Source organism: Seriola lalandi, unplaced genomic scaffold, assembly GCF_002814215.2.
Source record: "Seriola lalandi dorsalis isolate HSWRI2012SDOR001 ecotype SW California unplaced genomic scaffold, Sedor1 jcf7180002053683, whole genome shotgun sequence".
NCBI lineage: Eukaryota > Metazoa > Chordata > Actinopteri > Carangiformes > Carangidae > Seriola > Seriola lalandi.
Window position 1 is genome coordinate 235,332 of NW_019524236.1, and position 15,818 is coordinate 251,149.

Here is a 15,818-nt window from a genome sequence, read left to right on the forward strand (position 1 = left end):
AATCTACATAGAGAGGCAGCAGAGTGGATGTAATGACTTATTTATTGTTTTGATATCATGATAATTGACATGTAACCCAACACAACAGAACAATGAATACACGCACAACAGACACACGGGCCAATCACTGGTGTCTCGCTCTGCCTTGGCCTCGTCTGGTAGCTGCTTTACCTCAGCCGGGCTCCCATCTTGCCCTTGCCACGACCTTTGGCACTGGAAGGGTCGCAGGAAAAGCACAGCAGTCAGTGAGTTTACGACAAGTGGAGGCCTTTTAAATCGAAGCATTTAACAACTCGACAAACAAATCGGTCAACAAGGTGACTGTAAAAACAGAAATCCCAATTTAAGTATATTAAGTATGTTACCACTTAAGATGATGTGGAAATAAAATCTGTTTTAAGTGCAGATCATCTTAACTGCAAAAAACTTTGAGGCTTCCTTTGACCTAATTATGATTTGTCTTTCTAATGAGAGTACAAATAAAAGGTTAAGTTTCTCCCCTTTAAAGGCTTGAACGAATCTCACAGATATGTCATCAATAATTCTGCAGTTTCTCTGGTGCTGTTGTTTTGTTGGATTTCAGATGGTCATAACCTCATAACCACTTACATTCCAGTCCACTCTGCAGAATTACTAAGTAGAACAGATGCAAGATGCTCCATAAATAGATTTTACAGGATAAATTTGCAAGAACATTTGCATGCAATGATGCAACGAATAAAAAGGAGGTGGAGAACAATTGGCCTCAGACAGGGCTGTGGCAAAGAACAAAGGATTATCCTCTGTGATCCCTAATCCATTCTATCACTATGACCATAACAAGATGTGTAAAGGAATGGAGTATAAATTGGCATAATGTGAAAAGAAGTAGATATTTATATATTTATTCTCCAAACCTCCTTGGCAACCAACCCAGAAAGAGAGGAAGAGATGGAGGATTTAGACAAGATTTAGACAAAATGGTGACAAGTCCAGTATTTGTCTGAGTGGGAATCAGGAGTAAATCCACCCAGTGTTTTTGTACTTACCTTTGGTGATCCTGGACTCGGGCAAGAAGCTGGTTAATCTGGAAAGACACATAAGCCTTGCTAAGCATTGTAAAAAAAAAAAAAAAACACACACACACAGACAGGATACCTGACATGTCCAGCAGAGGCTGCTAACATTATTCTGGAAAATGGAAAACTCTTAAACCCAACATTTATTGTAACTTAAGACCAGCTTTAATTCTACCCAGTTATAGTTCTGTCACGTTTTATCTGAGAGAAACTACATGATAAGAAGAGCAGCACAAATTACAGAAAAGAAACAGTTTCTGTTGATGATATCTCAACCTAGTATAGAAACAGTTTCTATCTTTGTGCCTCACACTGAGGTAACTTCTAAATTGATAATCATGATTCCTCTAAAGAACATTAAATGTGGGATGAATTCAAATAATTTAAACAATGATGCTGTGTTTGTCTGATTTCCATCATAACGAAGGACATGCTCTTCTTGTTTTGTCACTAGAGACATCATCATTGCAGGATTTATTAAAAAGATAAGCTGCTACCGTGTGTTGATCGACTTACATCGTATTTCTGTCTTTTGAGTTTCTCACTGAGATCAAACTTCTCGGCCTCCAGCCCCATCAGCCACTGCCACAGCTCGTTGGCCTTCTCCCTGAACACAAAAAACCATCAAAAGTTACATCATGAGTCGCCCACATGCAAAAATTAATTCTGTAATCTGCTATAAAACAGAAGTACAGACTTTCACACAATGTTCAAATACACAATGTCCTGCATAGCTCTGTCTCACTTGAGTTTATCCTCGTTCAGATGATCAACACTGAGAGGCTTCTTGCGCTCAGCCAGGATCTTCTTCTTCTTCTCCCTCTCCGTTTGTTTCTTGGCTCCTCTTCTGTTGTCAATCTGTTTCGGTCAAATGAAAGAAAACACACATCGGTCAATTTGAATAAATTAATCTCAAATGGAAACTCTTCTGAAAAGTATTCAGATCCTTTACTTAGGTAAATGTAATAATGCAACAATGTAAACAACAAGTAAAAGTCCATCATTGAAACACTATATTATATTTATCACTGTATATTATTGTATTATTTTTACTGATGCATTTACAGTATGTGTAAGCAGCAATTTAATGTTTTAGTTTTTTGGTAATTTAATCTGCAAAATAAATAGTAACTTACACTAAGTGTTGTGCAAAAAGGTAAAAAATACAATGTTCACCTCTCAAATGTTGCAGAGTAAAGGTAAAAAGTAGCTATTCTGACGGAGGGTATTTAAAGGTCCCATATTGTATAAACTGAGATTTCTATTTTTTTATTTAAAGCAGGTATAGGCTCTATATTAATGCTGTGAAATGAATCAAAGTGCTCCGTCTACAGAGAAATGCACACAGAGCAAATTGAGCGTTAAAACGAGACGTCAGGACTTCTGTAACTTTGTGATGTCAGAGCTATACAGTCGCCGCCCCCAGAACGGCCCACGTGGACCCCTTGCAGGATTTCGGGTTCTATGAGTGTTTACCTGAAATCTGATTTATATCAGATCACTCAGAAAGGTCACTGACCTGTTGTTACTAGAGCTCCAGAGAGAAGCCTGAGGGAGAAGTTTTAAAACTACATTGAAATAGTTTTTGGTACTTAAACACAAATATATCTTCTTATGGATAACAAATCCTCTGACAAAACACTGGAAAAAAGTGTAAAATATGGGACCTTTAAAATTTTTTTTACCCTTTTTAAGGCAACTGCAAAAATAGTCACCACCTCAAAGGGTGTTACTGAACCGGGGAGTTGCCGTCGTCTTCGGCCCAAGTAATCAACACATATCAAGTCGAGCAACGGCAGCTCTACTTGAATAGTGTTTGTGACTTCTCTTGTCACCTTCAGGCATTATATTTCACATTTAAATACTATAAGCCATAAGAGGCTGAGTGACCTTTTGTCCAGCGCTGTACTGCTGGGACATGTTCGAGAGAGCCTTCTTCTTCTTGGCGTCCTCATCAAGCTTCTTACGCTGCTCCTCCAGCTCCTTCCGCTCCTTCTCCTCCTGTGTAGCAGCACCGGTGAAACAATTAGAGGGGAAACTGACGTCTTCATGTGGTCAATGTGTTATAAACTGTAGTGTGAGGTTTTAAGTTCATGTACACTGAGATCATACCGCAAGTCTGGCCTGTCTCTCCTTCTCTCTCTCCGCCCTGACCCTCTGCTGCTCTGCTCTCTCTGCACGACGCTTCTCCTGCAACAGAGACAAACGGTCCACAGTCATGGTGGTTTGGACCGGACAGAAACACCGGGATCGTCCTGCGAGTGACACACTCACGATTCTGTTCACAAGGGCGATGAGCTCCTCTTCCTCTTTCTTCCTCTGGATGAAGTGAGCCTCGATCAGAGACTGCAGCTCAGACAGATCTTTCTCCTGACGCTTCCTGTGGATGTCCTGCCATCAAATCAACACACTCTGTTGGAAACGTGTCTGTTGTTTGCCAAAGCGACATTTCTTGGTGTCACTCAGTGAGCTCTACTCACATCAAAATCCACTTTCTCTCCATCGGGGATCTTTGGGGCGGTTATATTTGACATAAACCTGCAGAGGTGAAAAGTTTCTTATTGTATGATCTGCATTAAGAGGTGTTTTAATTGTTTAACTAAAGGACAGCTAAGATGCTTACTTAGGCTTTGGCTTTGACTCATCTGGGACAAAGGAAAGAAAACAGTAGCCGTTATGACTACATTGACAAGTGAGTGGAAAGTTTACATTTAATAAGTTATTACCAATCACTAGAGCATTAAAGGATGATTTTCTCACCTGTCGCCTCCTCTTGTGCTGATGACCAGGAACATGAATGATTAGTAAAATGTTTGGAAATTAAACATGAAATATAAAAACACAAGCTGCTCCAACTTTCTTACCTTCTCCCTCCCTTCAGCAGCAGCAGCAGCAGTATTGACAAAAGAAAAAAATAATCATTTATCAGAATTTATTATGATGCATATACTGAATCAATTCCACAAAAAATATTAAAATTAATGAACCAATACAGCAAAAAGTGTGTAAATGTTAAATGATTACATACTGAGCTTCCTCCTCCATGACGTCTTCTGTGTCAGACATTTTGTTATGGATGAGCTCTGCAAAATGGATCCTATTAGCCTATTTTTAGACCGGCAAACATTTCTGATCATTAAACAACAAAGCAGTGGCAACAGTTCGCACACATTACAATGAGTGTCAGTGAGTATTGACCTGAATAACTCAGACCACTGTGGTAGAAGAAGTAAAGTAAGTAGAAGAAATAGAAGTAGAAGTAGAAGAAAATGCTCAATACACACAGGTAAAAGTACAGCATTCAGAAATGTGGCAGCAAAATGTGTTTAAGAATAAGAAAATAAAAGGTTTCAATGTGTAAAATTACTGTTTCAAAGTGTAAAAAGTCTTTTCATGTTGCAGTTCCAGGTGCTGCTGCTGTGGGTGTAAAACTCATGTGTTTTTAATGTAAACATGAAATCTGAAAGGTAACCACTGGTAGTTATTGCAGCTGTTCGTTATTGCTGTTCGTATAATATCACCTCTGAAACGGAGTGAAGTCAGAGTATAAAGTAACACAAAATGAAAATACTCAACTTGAGTACTTATGCAGTATTCAAGTAAATATACTCAGTTACTTCATTTCTCTACAAATATTGTATTACTTATATTTTGTGTCAGAGCAGGGTACATGTGGTGTTTAGTGTCTGAAAAGTGAATGACCACAGCTGTCTCAACACTTTAGTTAAATGTAAAGTAAATTAAAGTACTATAAAGTTGCATAAAACAGAGATAATCCAGTAAAAAACAACCTCAAACTTGAATTGAAGTAGATTATTGAGTAAATGGACTTTGATACTTTCCATCTCAGTTTATTACATTACAAATATGTAATTTATGTTGTCTCAGAACAGGGTGAATTTACTGTGGGTAACAAATCTTGCTAAGTACAAATCCATTAATACCAGTGCTTCTAAATGGTAATTCTTTGTGTTAGTAGTTATGGTTGCAATTCAGTCACATTTTTTTCCAACAGCGGAAAACGATGTGAAGTCATTTCGGTTACATGTGGCTTAAAAATATCTGAACACAGGCAGTGAACACAATCACAAAATGACAGTTGTCAACATTTATGACTAAACAAGGCTTTAAATTAAAGTACTGACATGGGAGCGTCCTTACCTGTGACCCAGACAGAGGGAGCTCAGAGACGAGCGACAGAGTTCAGCTCCTTGAGCTTCACAAACAGGTTGAGCATCAAGGATACATAGTCCAACCCTTCTTACTCATGTGACTGCAGCACCCTATGGCCAGTCAGTCTATTGTTGGACAGCTGGACATTACAGCTCTGTCACACACACACACACACACACACACACACACACACACACACACACGCACACATGCACACGCACACACACATACACACACGCACACACACATACACACACACACACATACATACACACACACATACACACGCACACATACGCATGCACGCACACACACATACACACACACACACACATACATATACACACACACACACATACACACGCACACATACACACATACACACACACACGCACATTCTGCAGGTTCATTCACGTCCTGGTAAAACATCATAAATCCATCCAAGCTTTCAGCAGCCGCTCAGGTTTCAACACTCCATATTTTCACAAGCGTTTAGGAAGGACGTGAAGCAACATTTGCCCCCAATAGGTCAAAACAAAGCAACACAACTACAACACAAACTTCTTTTTTTTTCTTTTTTTTTATTGCTGAAGCAAGCACAAACAATAACTTCAAACATTCAAACAGAGCAAATCCACCACAACAATACTGAAAGACTCACAATACATTTTGGCAGGATTCAACTCATGTGCACTGCTGACTGATAGAAATACCAGGATACAATATAAAGTTAATTACAGGCATTACTATTAGAGTGCATATTGAAATTGTCTTGCAAGCCCTCACTGCTGACAGTGGCATGTAAACTGATGATAGAGAAGAAAAGCATCAAGACTGTTACATGCTTGTTAAACAGAGCTGCATTTGGTCACTGAATAGTTGTTACAGTGGATACTCGCTCGCACACGCATTAATGTAATTTTTGAACTGTCACAAGTCAAAGAGATAACAGGCCAAGGTGTTGTTGACAGATGATGTTGAACTGCTTAGATATTGTGTTACTCTGGCTGCAGCCGTGGCCAGAATGTGCCACTGATATGATCTTCTGGTCTAAGGACACTTGTGTGAAACCAATAGCTTTATTAATAGTTAACAAGTCATTTACAAATGCTTTATAGATCAATTGTAGGTTATTGAGAAGAAAGAAAATCCCTTTGACTGGTGTTATTATATGTATCTGGTAATAATGCATTTATACATGTTGGTAATCCACTAAGAACTCACTAAATGCAGAGGGTTTTACAATAATCCACCCACCCATCATCTCATTGTCGCTTGTTAGCATGCTAACATTTGCTAATTAGCAATAAGCTTAAAGTAGAGCTGAAGATGATGGGATGGCAAATAGTCTTGCTGGTGTTCACTCATAAACCGAAGTGTTTGACAAATGAATAAAATTGAAAAATGTGGGCCTGATGATGGTGCTGCATGAAAAGTTTGAGGATCACCAGAGTCATTACAAAAGATCCTGAGAAGGACATGAATGTTTATGACAAATTTCATGGCAATCCATCCAATAATTGTCAATACATTTCACTCAGAACCCCAAATATCAACCTCATGGTGACGCCAGAGGAAAACTCAGGGGATCACCAAGGTCAGCAGGCTTCATCCTCTGGGAACCATGAATGTCTGTACAAAAGTTCATGACAATCTGCGCAGTAGATGTTGAGATTCTTTACTCTGGAACAGATGGACCGACTGTCCAACAGCCTTATAACTGACCTTAATGCATCGGTAAATGATTTGTTAACCACTAAAGTCATAAGTTATAAATCCTGAGGGATGCCTCATTAGAAAGTGGTATTAAAACTGTAAACACCAGCCAGAGAATCTTCACGACTTCATGACTTATAACAGATCTATAAAACAAGTCAGTGATTTATTAACCACTACAAAAGGCATTACTTGCTATTTATAAACCTTCTTTAAAGAGTCCCTCATGAGAAAGTGGTACAAACTAATGAAACAAACTAAATATGTACAGGCTAATTACCCAACCTCCAGCTGAGTGGCAGTATACTGTACTTTCTATGGAGTCAAAACGGTGACTATCATCCCAAAAAGCAGTGAGTGTATTATGCTTATTATTGGGTATATGCTGTATAACAATAACATCAAAGCCCAAATGCGTCACAGGAAGAGTGGACATGTGGACATGTCGGTGTGGCTTGAAAGAAACATAACATTGAAGCATCCTGACAGCTATCTGAAATTTGCTAAAGCTGCTATTTCAACTTTGTGAATGGAAAAAAATCGAGGACTAACCAGATGGATACTACACAATCTACTACATTAACTATTAACCATTTAACGTGGTTTAACATACCTTATTAGGAATGACATCTTTGAATTTCTTATAAAAAATATATAAGTCAAGTCTCATGGATAAACATGAATATCTTTTTACTTTTGTATGCGTGGACAAAGGTTGGTGATAAAAAATAAAGCTGGAAAACTTTGATGGTGGAATCCTTTAACGTCACTCATCATGGTCCCTCGTCTTTTCCTCATTCTGGTGTGAACTTCTCACAAAACACAGGTGTGTTGAAGGGATATGGATGCACACACAGTAGCAGAGCCTTCAGGTAAGGTTTGATTTAAAGGGGGATGTCAATGGTTACGGTCTTACACCTGCTAATAGAAAGAGAGACATTAAAGATAAATTAGTCAATGTGTCCGTCATTGTTGCATTTAAAACTGCCTGATTTACCAAAAATTATGGGGTGTCAAATGAGATTAGTCTCAGGGCTGTTAATCAAAGCTTTTACATCCATATTTCTCTATGTACATAATGTATGTGTATGTGCGTTTGTACGTCAGACACAGTCCTCCTGTTGCTGACACATACCCTGCAGTCGAAGCCAGGACACCTTTCTGTGTGATGATTGAAAGCTGTAACTTTTGTCATTTGCCCTTTACTCCATTGCTCTGTGGTCTATTTCTGATGAAGAAGCGGGGACGCTCGCTATTTAGGGTTGAAGCTGACGCTCGACAAACGCTTTTCCACTCCAATTGTTCACACTCTGGCTCAAGCACTGAGGGCTTGTCAGAAGAAATTTGACTTTTGATCATCAGCTTGACTGAGCCAACATCCATGATAGGTGAATGTCTGTTTTCACAGTCAATGTACATTTAAACTCTTCTTCCAGGCTGCAGGGAAACATAGTAGGTCTTTATCATTAGCACTGAGTGAATAAGCCCGGTGATCGAGCCCGCTTTGCTGCTTAAACGGTTAGTAATCCTTCCCAGCAGTCAGTTGTAATGTGAAAATCAAGCAGCTGCACTGTGGTATGCCTAACAGCTCGCCGACACTGGGCAGCCCAGGTGGCACCGGGTGAACAGTGCAGTGCAAAGACATGACAGCCATGCCAGGGGTCTGGAAGCTTCTTTATACTGGGAAACAAGGTCAGGGTGAGGGTTTTCTTTAAATATAGACCATAGTGCCATAGAGCTGAGCCAATGCTCAATAATCTCCAGCAGCAGATTTGATTTACAGGGAGCAGCTACTCTGGCACAAAAGAAGGCTGGTGGGTTGTAGTGTCCACAGGGGGCTATAAATCAGTCATGGCCTGCCCTCCTCGCCCAGAAAATGGTGTGAAGGACAGAGACGACTCTACTAAACTCTGCTTCCCCCAGGACTGATCAGGATAAACCCTGGTTTTACATGTAGTAAACATTTACAGTCAATGGTGAAGGAAATATTTAGTTAATTTAATTTAGTTTATTTAATTAACTAAATGTAGAAACTGCAAAAGTAAAAGTAACATTACCTCAATATAGTAAAGGCCTTTTATCTAAAATTATATTTAAAGAATATGTCTCAAGTCTTTCTACAAACAATGGTCAGATGCCCATATACGAACGATGAAAAAGTTTTTGCTTGTTGAATCATTTGTCCTATTCATACTCTTTGAGCTCATGCTCGAATTAGCTCTCTGTGGAAATATTCCTGCACTGCATGTCAGCAGAGAAACACCGTCCAGGAAACAACAGGAGGGAATTTTGCCCTAAAAATACTATGACTTCGAAAGACACCCAGTTCATTTGTCAAAGTGATGAAGCCTCATAATAACAGTTATATTAATATTGTTGTTATTATTGTTGCACTGATCAAGGACTGTTGGTTTGGTCTCCCTGAAAGCGCATTAGGAAAAAAACTTTTGTTGGCCATTATGGAGAGGAGGAATCAATAACTGTTTGAGTCCATTTGAGCATGACTGATTTGAAAAATTGTGGCCCTATCCTTTAAGTGAAAGCATTATTAAAATTAAAAGTACCCATTATGAGGCAGAATAGACCCTGTCAATGTTACATGATACATTAACAAGTAAACAGTGTTTCAGTGTTGCAGCTGGTCATGGTGAAGCTAATTTAAAAACTTCATAGACAGTTTAACTTATAGCAAAACTCTCAATCATGGCTTTGTGTGTAAAATCTTAATCTACAATAAACAGTAACTATAGATAAATACACTGGAGTGAAAAGCACAATATTTGTCTCTCAATTGTAGATAAGAAGTGTGAAGTAGCATAAAATGGAAATGCTGAAGTAAAGTTCAAGTACCTCACATTTGTACTTAGGTACTGCACTTGAGTAAATGTACTTAGTTACATTCAACCACTATTTCCAATCACTTAACAAACTTACCATTTGTGACAAACTTGCTCTTTCCTCCAACTGCCACCTGCAAACAAGAGGATGAAGGAAAGACGCAGGAAATAACTCGGTAAACACATATTTAGTATACCCTAGTGAAAACAGATGATGGCGTCGAAACATTTCTTCATCTTATTCTGGGATTGATCTTGAGTTTAGGTGTGTGGACCCCAGGAAGAATAGCTACTGCTTCATTCAAGTTAATAGGGATTCTAAGAAATGACATCATATGAAAAGCTTGGTTTCATTTGTGGATAAATAGGAGAAGAGAGGTGAGGGTGAGAGAAGGGGACTGATTTGATTAATAATATACTCCCACAGACATTACATATGTTACTTCTTAAGTGTTAAGAAACTCTTCCATGAAAACAATGAGTGAAGTCCTACATCAAATAGTCTTTTTAAAGCACTTTGACCAAATAAAATACATCGGCATTCAACCATAACCACATACACTCAACTATAATGTCCTCACTGCAATGCAGCTACTATGTTGGCATGAAAAAGCTGTGCACAGTGCAGCCAAAAAGTCCTGTAACAATATATTCTGTAGATCACACTCATGTTTGAAAATAATCCATGTTATAAATGAACAACAACATCAGAGCCAAGGAATACTATTTATGTCCTCAAAGCCAGTCTGGGAACCAATGACAGCATGTAGATAATAAAGTGTATATTACACTGTGTGCGTGAGAGGGATACGGAAATCCACACTTCATCACATCAAATTCAGTATTTCCATTTCAGTTCAGGCAGCTCAACCAGAGATTTTAAATTCACCATACATCCTGCTTTTAACAAGAGATAATGCTTGTTCACAGATTTATGAGTTAGGGACTGTATGAAAATCATTATTGGGGGCGGGTCTGAATATACTGTTTCAATTAATAATAAAAAAAATAATTAATTTCACGACTTCTGTAAACAAGAAAGGAGCGGAGAAAGAAGTCACACCGCCACTATGCCTGTTGTAATCTGAGCTGTTCTTTGTTTTGGTAACCAGGACGGCTGCGCATAACCTACATGTTAGTGCATGTGAGTCCCTCCTGTTAAAACCTTGGCCCTCTCCACATTTATAAAGACACAGTGATCGCCCACAGGTGAGACGGCACAGTGCAGTATGCAGCGTTCAGGTGAACTTCCTCCTTTTGGAGTAAAAAAAGAACAACAACACGTTTTTGTCTAAAAAGGCCTCCGACAAAGAAAGAGATAAGACCAGAGCACAGGAAGACTGGCCATGGGGACTACTGGTCGTCAAAAACAACTGTTTTTTACATTTTTACCGGCTCAGTCGGTGTCATTCATGCCGCCGGTCCCAGCGGATAAGACCAAGGCTGAATTTTTTTGGCCAGTCCGACTGCGGAGCCAATACTGGTCATACTAGCATCTTATTACAACTCGGTTAGGTTTGATTGTTAGGGGACCTCTAGTGGCTGTAGTAATTATGGCAGGAGTAAAGGAGGAAGCCAGGTGACGTGGTATGTGGAGTAACAAAGTCTGTGTTAGGAGGAGGAGAGAGGTGGATGGATGGGTCAACAAAGCACGGGACATTCACACAGGAGACAGCTGTTTGTTTCCTGTTTGAAACCGATAGTCAGTGTTGTTTGTTTGATCCACGACCACGCCACAACATTAACTACAGGTTTATTGCTGTAACCATGACGCTCAAGTCTAACCTTGAGAACATACTTATTTTAACCCAAACCATGATCTTTTCTAAACCTAACCAAGTAGTTTTTGTGTCTCAACCTAACCGAACTGTGACCGTTCAATTAGTATTTATTATTATTGATAGCCTGCCAATGGTGCGCTCCTGTGGGTCCTATCCGAGGGTGGGGTCAAACGACCTCTGTGGCTGCGTGAGGTCGGAGGTATTCTTGTCACGAAAAAATTGCTACATAGTCCCGTTAGAGGTCAAACCTCTGCAGGAAACCTTTAATATTTTTTATTGACAAGGGAAGAATGAACTAGTACATATAATACATATCCCTTCCCATTGTCTGCCCCCTTAGCTCCCTAATAATATCCATTCAGTCCCTTCGTGAAAATTAATGTATACAGATTTTGATTGAATAATGTTCAACTTTTGAATTGACTGAACTGAGAAAGAACAACTCCAAACCAAAACAGTGTAAAAACAGTGTAAACATCACATCATCAGTCACACCATGCCTGCTGGAACGTGCACTGAATGTTACCTCTCTCACTCATCTATTAGGTAGACTGAATGAAACAAACAAACAGGGTCATGTCACCGTCAATCCTTAAAACATTAACATCGCCCTCCCCTCATACAGTTCAAGAGGTGTATGCGTGTTACCTTGGCAGGCGCAGAGCCCTTCTTGGTTTCCCACATGCCACGCTTGTTACCAGCGTCACCTGGTTTCACATCCTGTCACAAAAAAAAAAGAACCACCAGGCTGCTTTTAGCCTCGTGCAAGTATTCAGATTCTTTACCTTAGTAAAAGTTCCTTCACAACAATGTGAAAATACTTAATTTCAAGTATTCTAAATCTTACTAAAGTGAAATTGTATTATCAGCAAAATGTGTTTTAAAGTATTTGTACTCTGGGTATTCTGTATTCTGGAGTAAAGATTACAATACTTCCCTCTGAAATATAATGGAGTACAAATACAGTATAAAGTGGCATCAAATGGAAATATTCAAGTAAAGTACAAGTGCCTCAAAACCATACTTAAATACAGTAATTGAGTAAATGTCCACCACCGGTCGTATGCAATTATGATTTCTATCCATATCTATAATGCTTGTGATTATTAGTTGTAGTTGTGATATAATGTATGCAAGGTACCTTTACCAGTTTGAAGATTGGACAAAGAACAGCAGGAAAAGTTTGAGTGAGGAAAGCTGAAGAAAGGAGTGCATTAGCAAAGAGGAAAGAAAGGCAGAGGAGAATTAAACAAGTTAACACAGTTAACAAACAGAAGAGAATTGAGACATTTAGAGATACAGACATGCACTATACTGCTGTACAGCTTAATCCCATCAGGGGGAAGTGTTGTCACAGAAGTAAAAGCAAGGTTGCAACCGCTCCTCTGGCCAAGACGTTTGTCACTAAAGATATCTTGCTCGTAAATTTCATGTTGGAACAATGTCGCACTTCATCCAGCAATGCCACTGCCTGTGGACATAGTGTAATGTCTCCAGAAGACCTGGTAGGATTAGCAGCTGATGTCCTACTTTAAGAGAGAAGGACACAGTGACCGCCAAGTATCCGGGTACAAGTGACCTCACTTAATGGCGCTATATCATAGTAAATAAACAAAATTAATAATTCAGTGCACTTGTCTTGGTTGTTTTGTCAGTGTTGTGGAATAGGATAATCATCTCGCTTTTTGTGATGAATGTGAAGGGATGTGGCCTTTTACCCTTGGCTGAAGGATACTTTGATTGTGGAGTCACAGTGAGACAAAAATATGTTGTTTTTTGGCAGACACAGAGTCAAAACTTTTTGCAAGCACTGTATGATTTATGGGCTGTATAGGCTGTAATACAATCTTGAAATACCAACAGAGACCAGTGTGATTGATGGTGAGGCGTAGAAACGGCTGTGCAAGGAGGCACATTGGTATTCAGCCGTTGTCAGTAACAGTGGGGAAGAATATTCTACTTCAATCCAATGTTTTCCCGCAGGTTTATGCTTGAATACTGCATTCATAACTTTCAGGTCATGTGAAGAATAACACACACAGGGTGTTTAGGGCTTTGCTGGCAGATGCTGTTGAGTAAACTGTCCATGTGGTGTCACTACACTCCAGACACTGCCCACTGTTGGAGCTCAGATATAAAGGCTGCAGCCAACAAAAGGCTGGCATGCTGATGTGCAAATGAGGACATTAGCGTGTACAGAATATCGAGGGATTACTCTGTTGAAGTTAACACTGGTGTCTAATTTACAATAGCTCGTGTGATCAAGCGGAGGATTTATCAGGCCTTACTGCCGGCTTTGCTGCTGCTGGTGATGCTGCTTCTGGTGCCGGTGTTGTCTTCTCTGCCTCTGCAGGCTTTGCCATCCAACTGTTGACACGTCCAGCCACACCTCCTTTGATACCAGCCACAACATCCTGGGAAAAGAGACATCTTAAATACTGGATCACATATCAGTTAACCTGTCTATCCTTCTCACTTTCTCAATCCTTCACCTTGTTGGCAGGGGCCGGGCTTTCAGAGGAGCCACCGACGTTGCCCTTCTCCCACATGCTCTTGATGCTACGCGTGCCTCCTGTAGGAATATCTGCCATTGCAGATTTGGGGGATTTGGCTTCTTTGTTTCCCTGTGGAGACAGACGATGGATTTCATGACTTTGTAAATGGCAAAAACAGCTCAACACTGACTGTGGATCGCTGGTGGAAAGTTTCCAAGTACATTCACTCGAGTACTGTGCTTGAAGTGTTTGTTGAGTATTTCCATTTCATGCTCCTTTTAACTTCTGCTACATTGTTTGATAGCTATAGTTAGTAGTGACTTTACAGATCAAGATTTTAGATTAAAGACAATGTGTATGAGTTGATAGCAGTTTCACCAAGGAGACATTTACCAACTAAACTGCTCTGTTTTAGGCACAAAGTGGTGAAACTACCCAATACTTCACAAAAAAGCAAAGATTCAGTCCAAAGTCCAAAAGATTCTTTTTTTTTTTTTTTTTTTGCTTAACTTTGTTTTTTCCATCTTTCCTACCCCATTAATCATCTCACTGCCTTTCAGATAAATCTTGTGACCCTTCAGAGAGGGCTTGACTGCTCGGTTGGGAAACATGGGACTAGTGTGTGTGTAGCTGTATATAAAGTGGTTTAAACTAACTACCTCTAAAGATTTGATAAAAAGTAAAAACAAAATGGAAAAAATATATCACTTGTAACGGTTCATTTTCTTTGCGAAATTATACATTATTTTTGATTCATTAAGTACAGTTTATTGATAATGCTTTATACTTTAGGATTTTGAATGCAGGCTTTTACTTGTGATGGGAGTATTTTCACATTGTAGTATGGGTACTTTTACTTCAGTAAAGGATCTTAGTACCTCTTCTACTGCTGCTGAGGACAGTGAATAATATTGTCAAGTCTCACCTGGAGGGCAGAAGTGTACTGTTCTAGTCTGTTGCCTATCTTGGAGACAATTGGAGTGTGTGACCCTCTGGCTGCGGTGCTGTAAGAATGAACGACATATTGGGCATTAATATGGCCAATCACCAACCGCTGGTTCATTCATTTGTGTTTCTTTAGTTCTATACTTTACTTCACCACAAGATCCCCTTTCATGTCTCACCTTTTCTGGGCTGATTTGCTCAAGAATTCTGCTTTCGCCCCGATCTGCACAAACAAAACAACATGTTTAAAGTTACAAACCCATCTGTCACTGTCATGCACGCATAAATAATTTGGACTTGGTCGAGCTGTTCTGGCTTCTCTCTAGTTTCCAGGACGACCTCACTGAGAGGCAGACCAGTCTGTCCCTGGGAGGGTCTCTCTGTACTTGAACACTGTGTTGACTGGTGCCTGACTGATTGAGCTGGAGAGTTTGGCTGTAAGGGAGCCAGGACACACACACACACACACACACACACACACACACACACACACACACACACACACACACACACACACACAGCCTGCTGTTCAAAATGAATTATACTCTCCATGTACGTGCAGAGTTGAAAAGACACACACACACACAATTGTCAACATTCCTCCAAAAATACTCCAGCAAGAAAATTACCCAGTCACGGTCTTGTTCGTCCACTGCCATATTTGAGTACAGTTCAGACTCCAGAGCACATCTTTTTTTAATTCATGTCAACTATCAATATATGGCTGAAAGGGAATTAAAACATAAATTGAAAGGAAACATGTTTGACCATATAAAGGGAAAGGGAAAAGGGAAGAAGCTCTGCTTCTTTTGT

General features: G+C 39.6%; 2 protein-coding genes across 7 annotated transcripts in view; both read right to left on the reverse strand.

Moving 5' to 3' along the window:
- Nucleotides 1-24: 24 nt before the first annotated feature.
- On the reverse strand, nt 25-5,311 carry tnnt2d (troponin T2d, cardiac). Its single transcript, XM_023401469.2, has 13 exons — nt 5,220-5,311; nt 4,087-4,163; nt 3,923-3,933; nt 3,819-3,836; nt 3,682-3,703; nt 3,539-3,596; nt 3,333-3,449; nt 3,171-3,248; nt 2,949-3,059; nt 1,804-1,916; nt 1,575-1,665; nt 1,029-1,066; nt 25-213 (listed from the first exon to the last, which is right to left on the reverse strand). The coding sequence occupies exons 2-13, from the start codon at nt 4,122-4,124 to the stop codon at nt 168-170; spliced, it is 741 nt and encodes a 246-aa protein (XP_023257237.1). The 5' UTR covers nt 4,125-4,163; nt 5,220-5,311; the 3' UTR covers nt 25-167.
- A 481-nt stretch (nt 5,312-5,792) lies between these two features.
- LOC111651500 (uncharacterized) overlaps nt 5,793-15,818 on the reverse strand; it is a 29,478-nt gene continuing 19,452 nt past the window's right edge. For 3 of the 6 annotated variants that reach the window (XM_087172725.1, XM_087172726.1, XM_087172724.1), the window contains exons 11-17: nt 15,185-15,228; nt 14,986-15,064; nt 14,058-14,189; nt 13,854-13,979; nt 12,214-12,285; nt 9,882-9,918; nt 5,793-7,868 (exon numbers count right to left, since the gene is read on the reverse strand). In XM_087172725.1, coding sequence (XP_087028851.1) covers nt 7,852-7,868; nt 9,882-9,918; nt 12,214-12,285; nt 13,854-13,979; nt 14,058-14,189; nt 14,986-15,064; nt 15,185-15,228 — 507 coding nt within the window. In that variant the 3' untranslated portion in view covers nt 5,793-7,851. Of the gene's footprint in view, nt 7,869-9,881; nt 9,919-12,091; nt 12,117-12,213; nt 12,286-13,853; nt 13,980-14,057; nt 14,190-14,985; nt 15,065-15,184; nt 15,229-15,818 lie in introns of all 6 variants that reach the window. The other 3 variants (XR_015436940.1, XR_015436939.1, XM_087172727.1) reach the window with 3 other exon arrangements.

Excerpts from the sequence above, each read along its gene's own strand:
- tnnt2d (XM_023401469.2), bottom strand. The coding sequence starts at position 4,124 with ATGTCTGACACAGAAGACGTCATGGAGGAGGAAGCTCA. Across the intron at positions 3,450-3,538 it reads GAGAGAAAGTGGATTTTGAT|GACATCCACAGGAAGCGTCA; the intron begins GTGAGTAGAGCT and ends ATTTGATGGCAG. Across the intron at positions 214-1,028 it reads CGAGTCCAGGATCACCAAAG|TGCCAAAGGTCGTGGCAAGG; the intron begins GTAAGTACAAAA and ends CGACCCTTCCAG.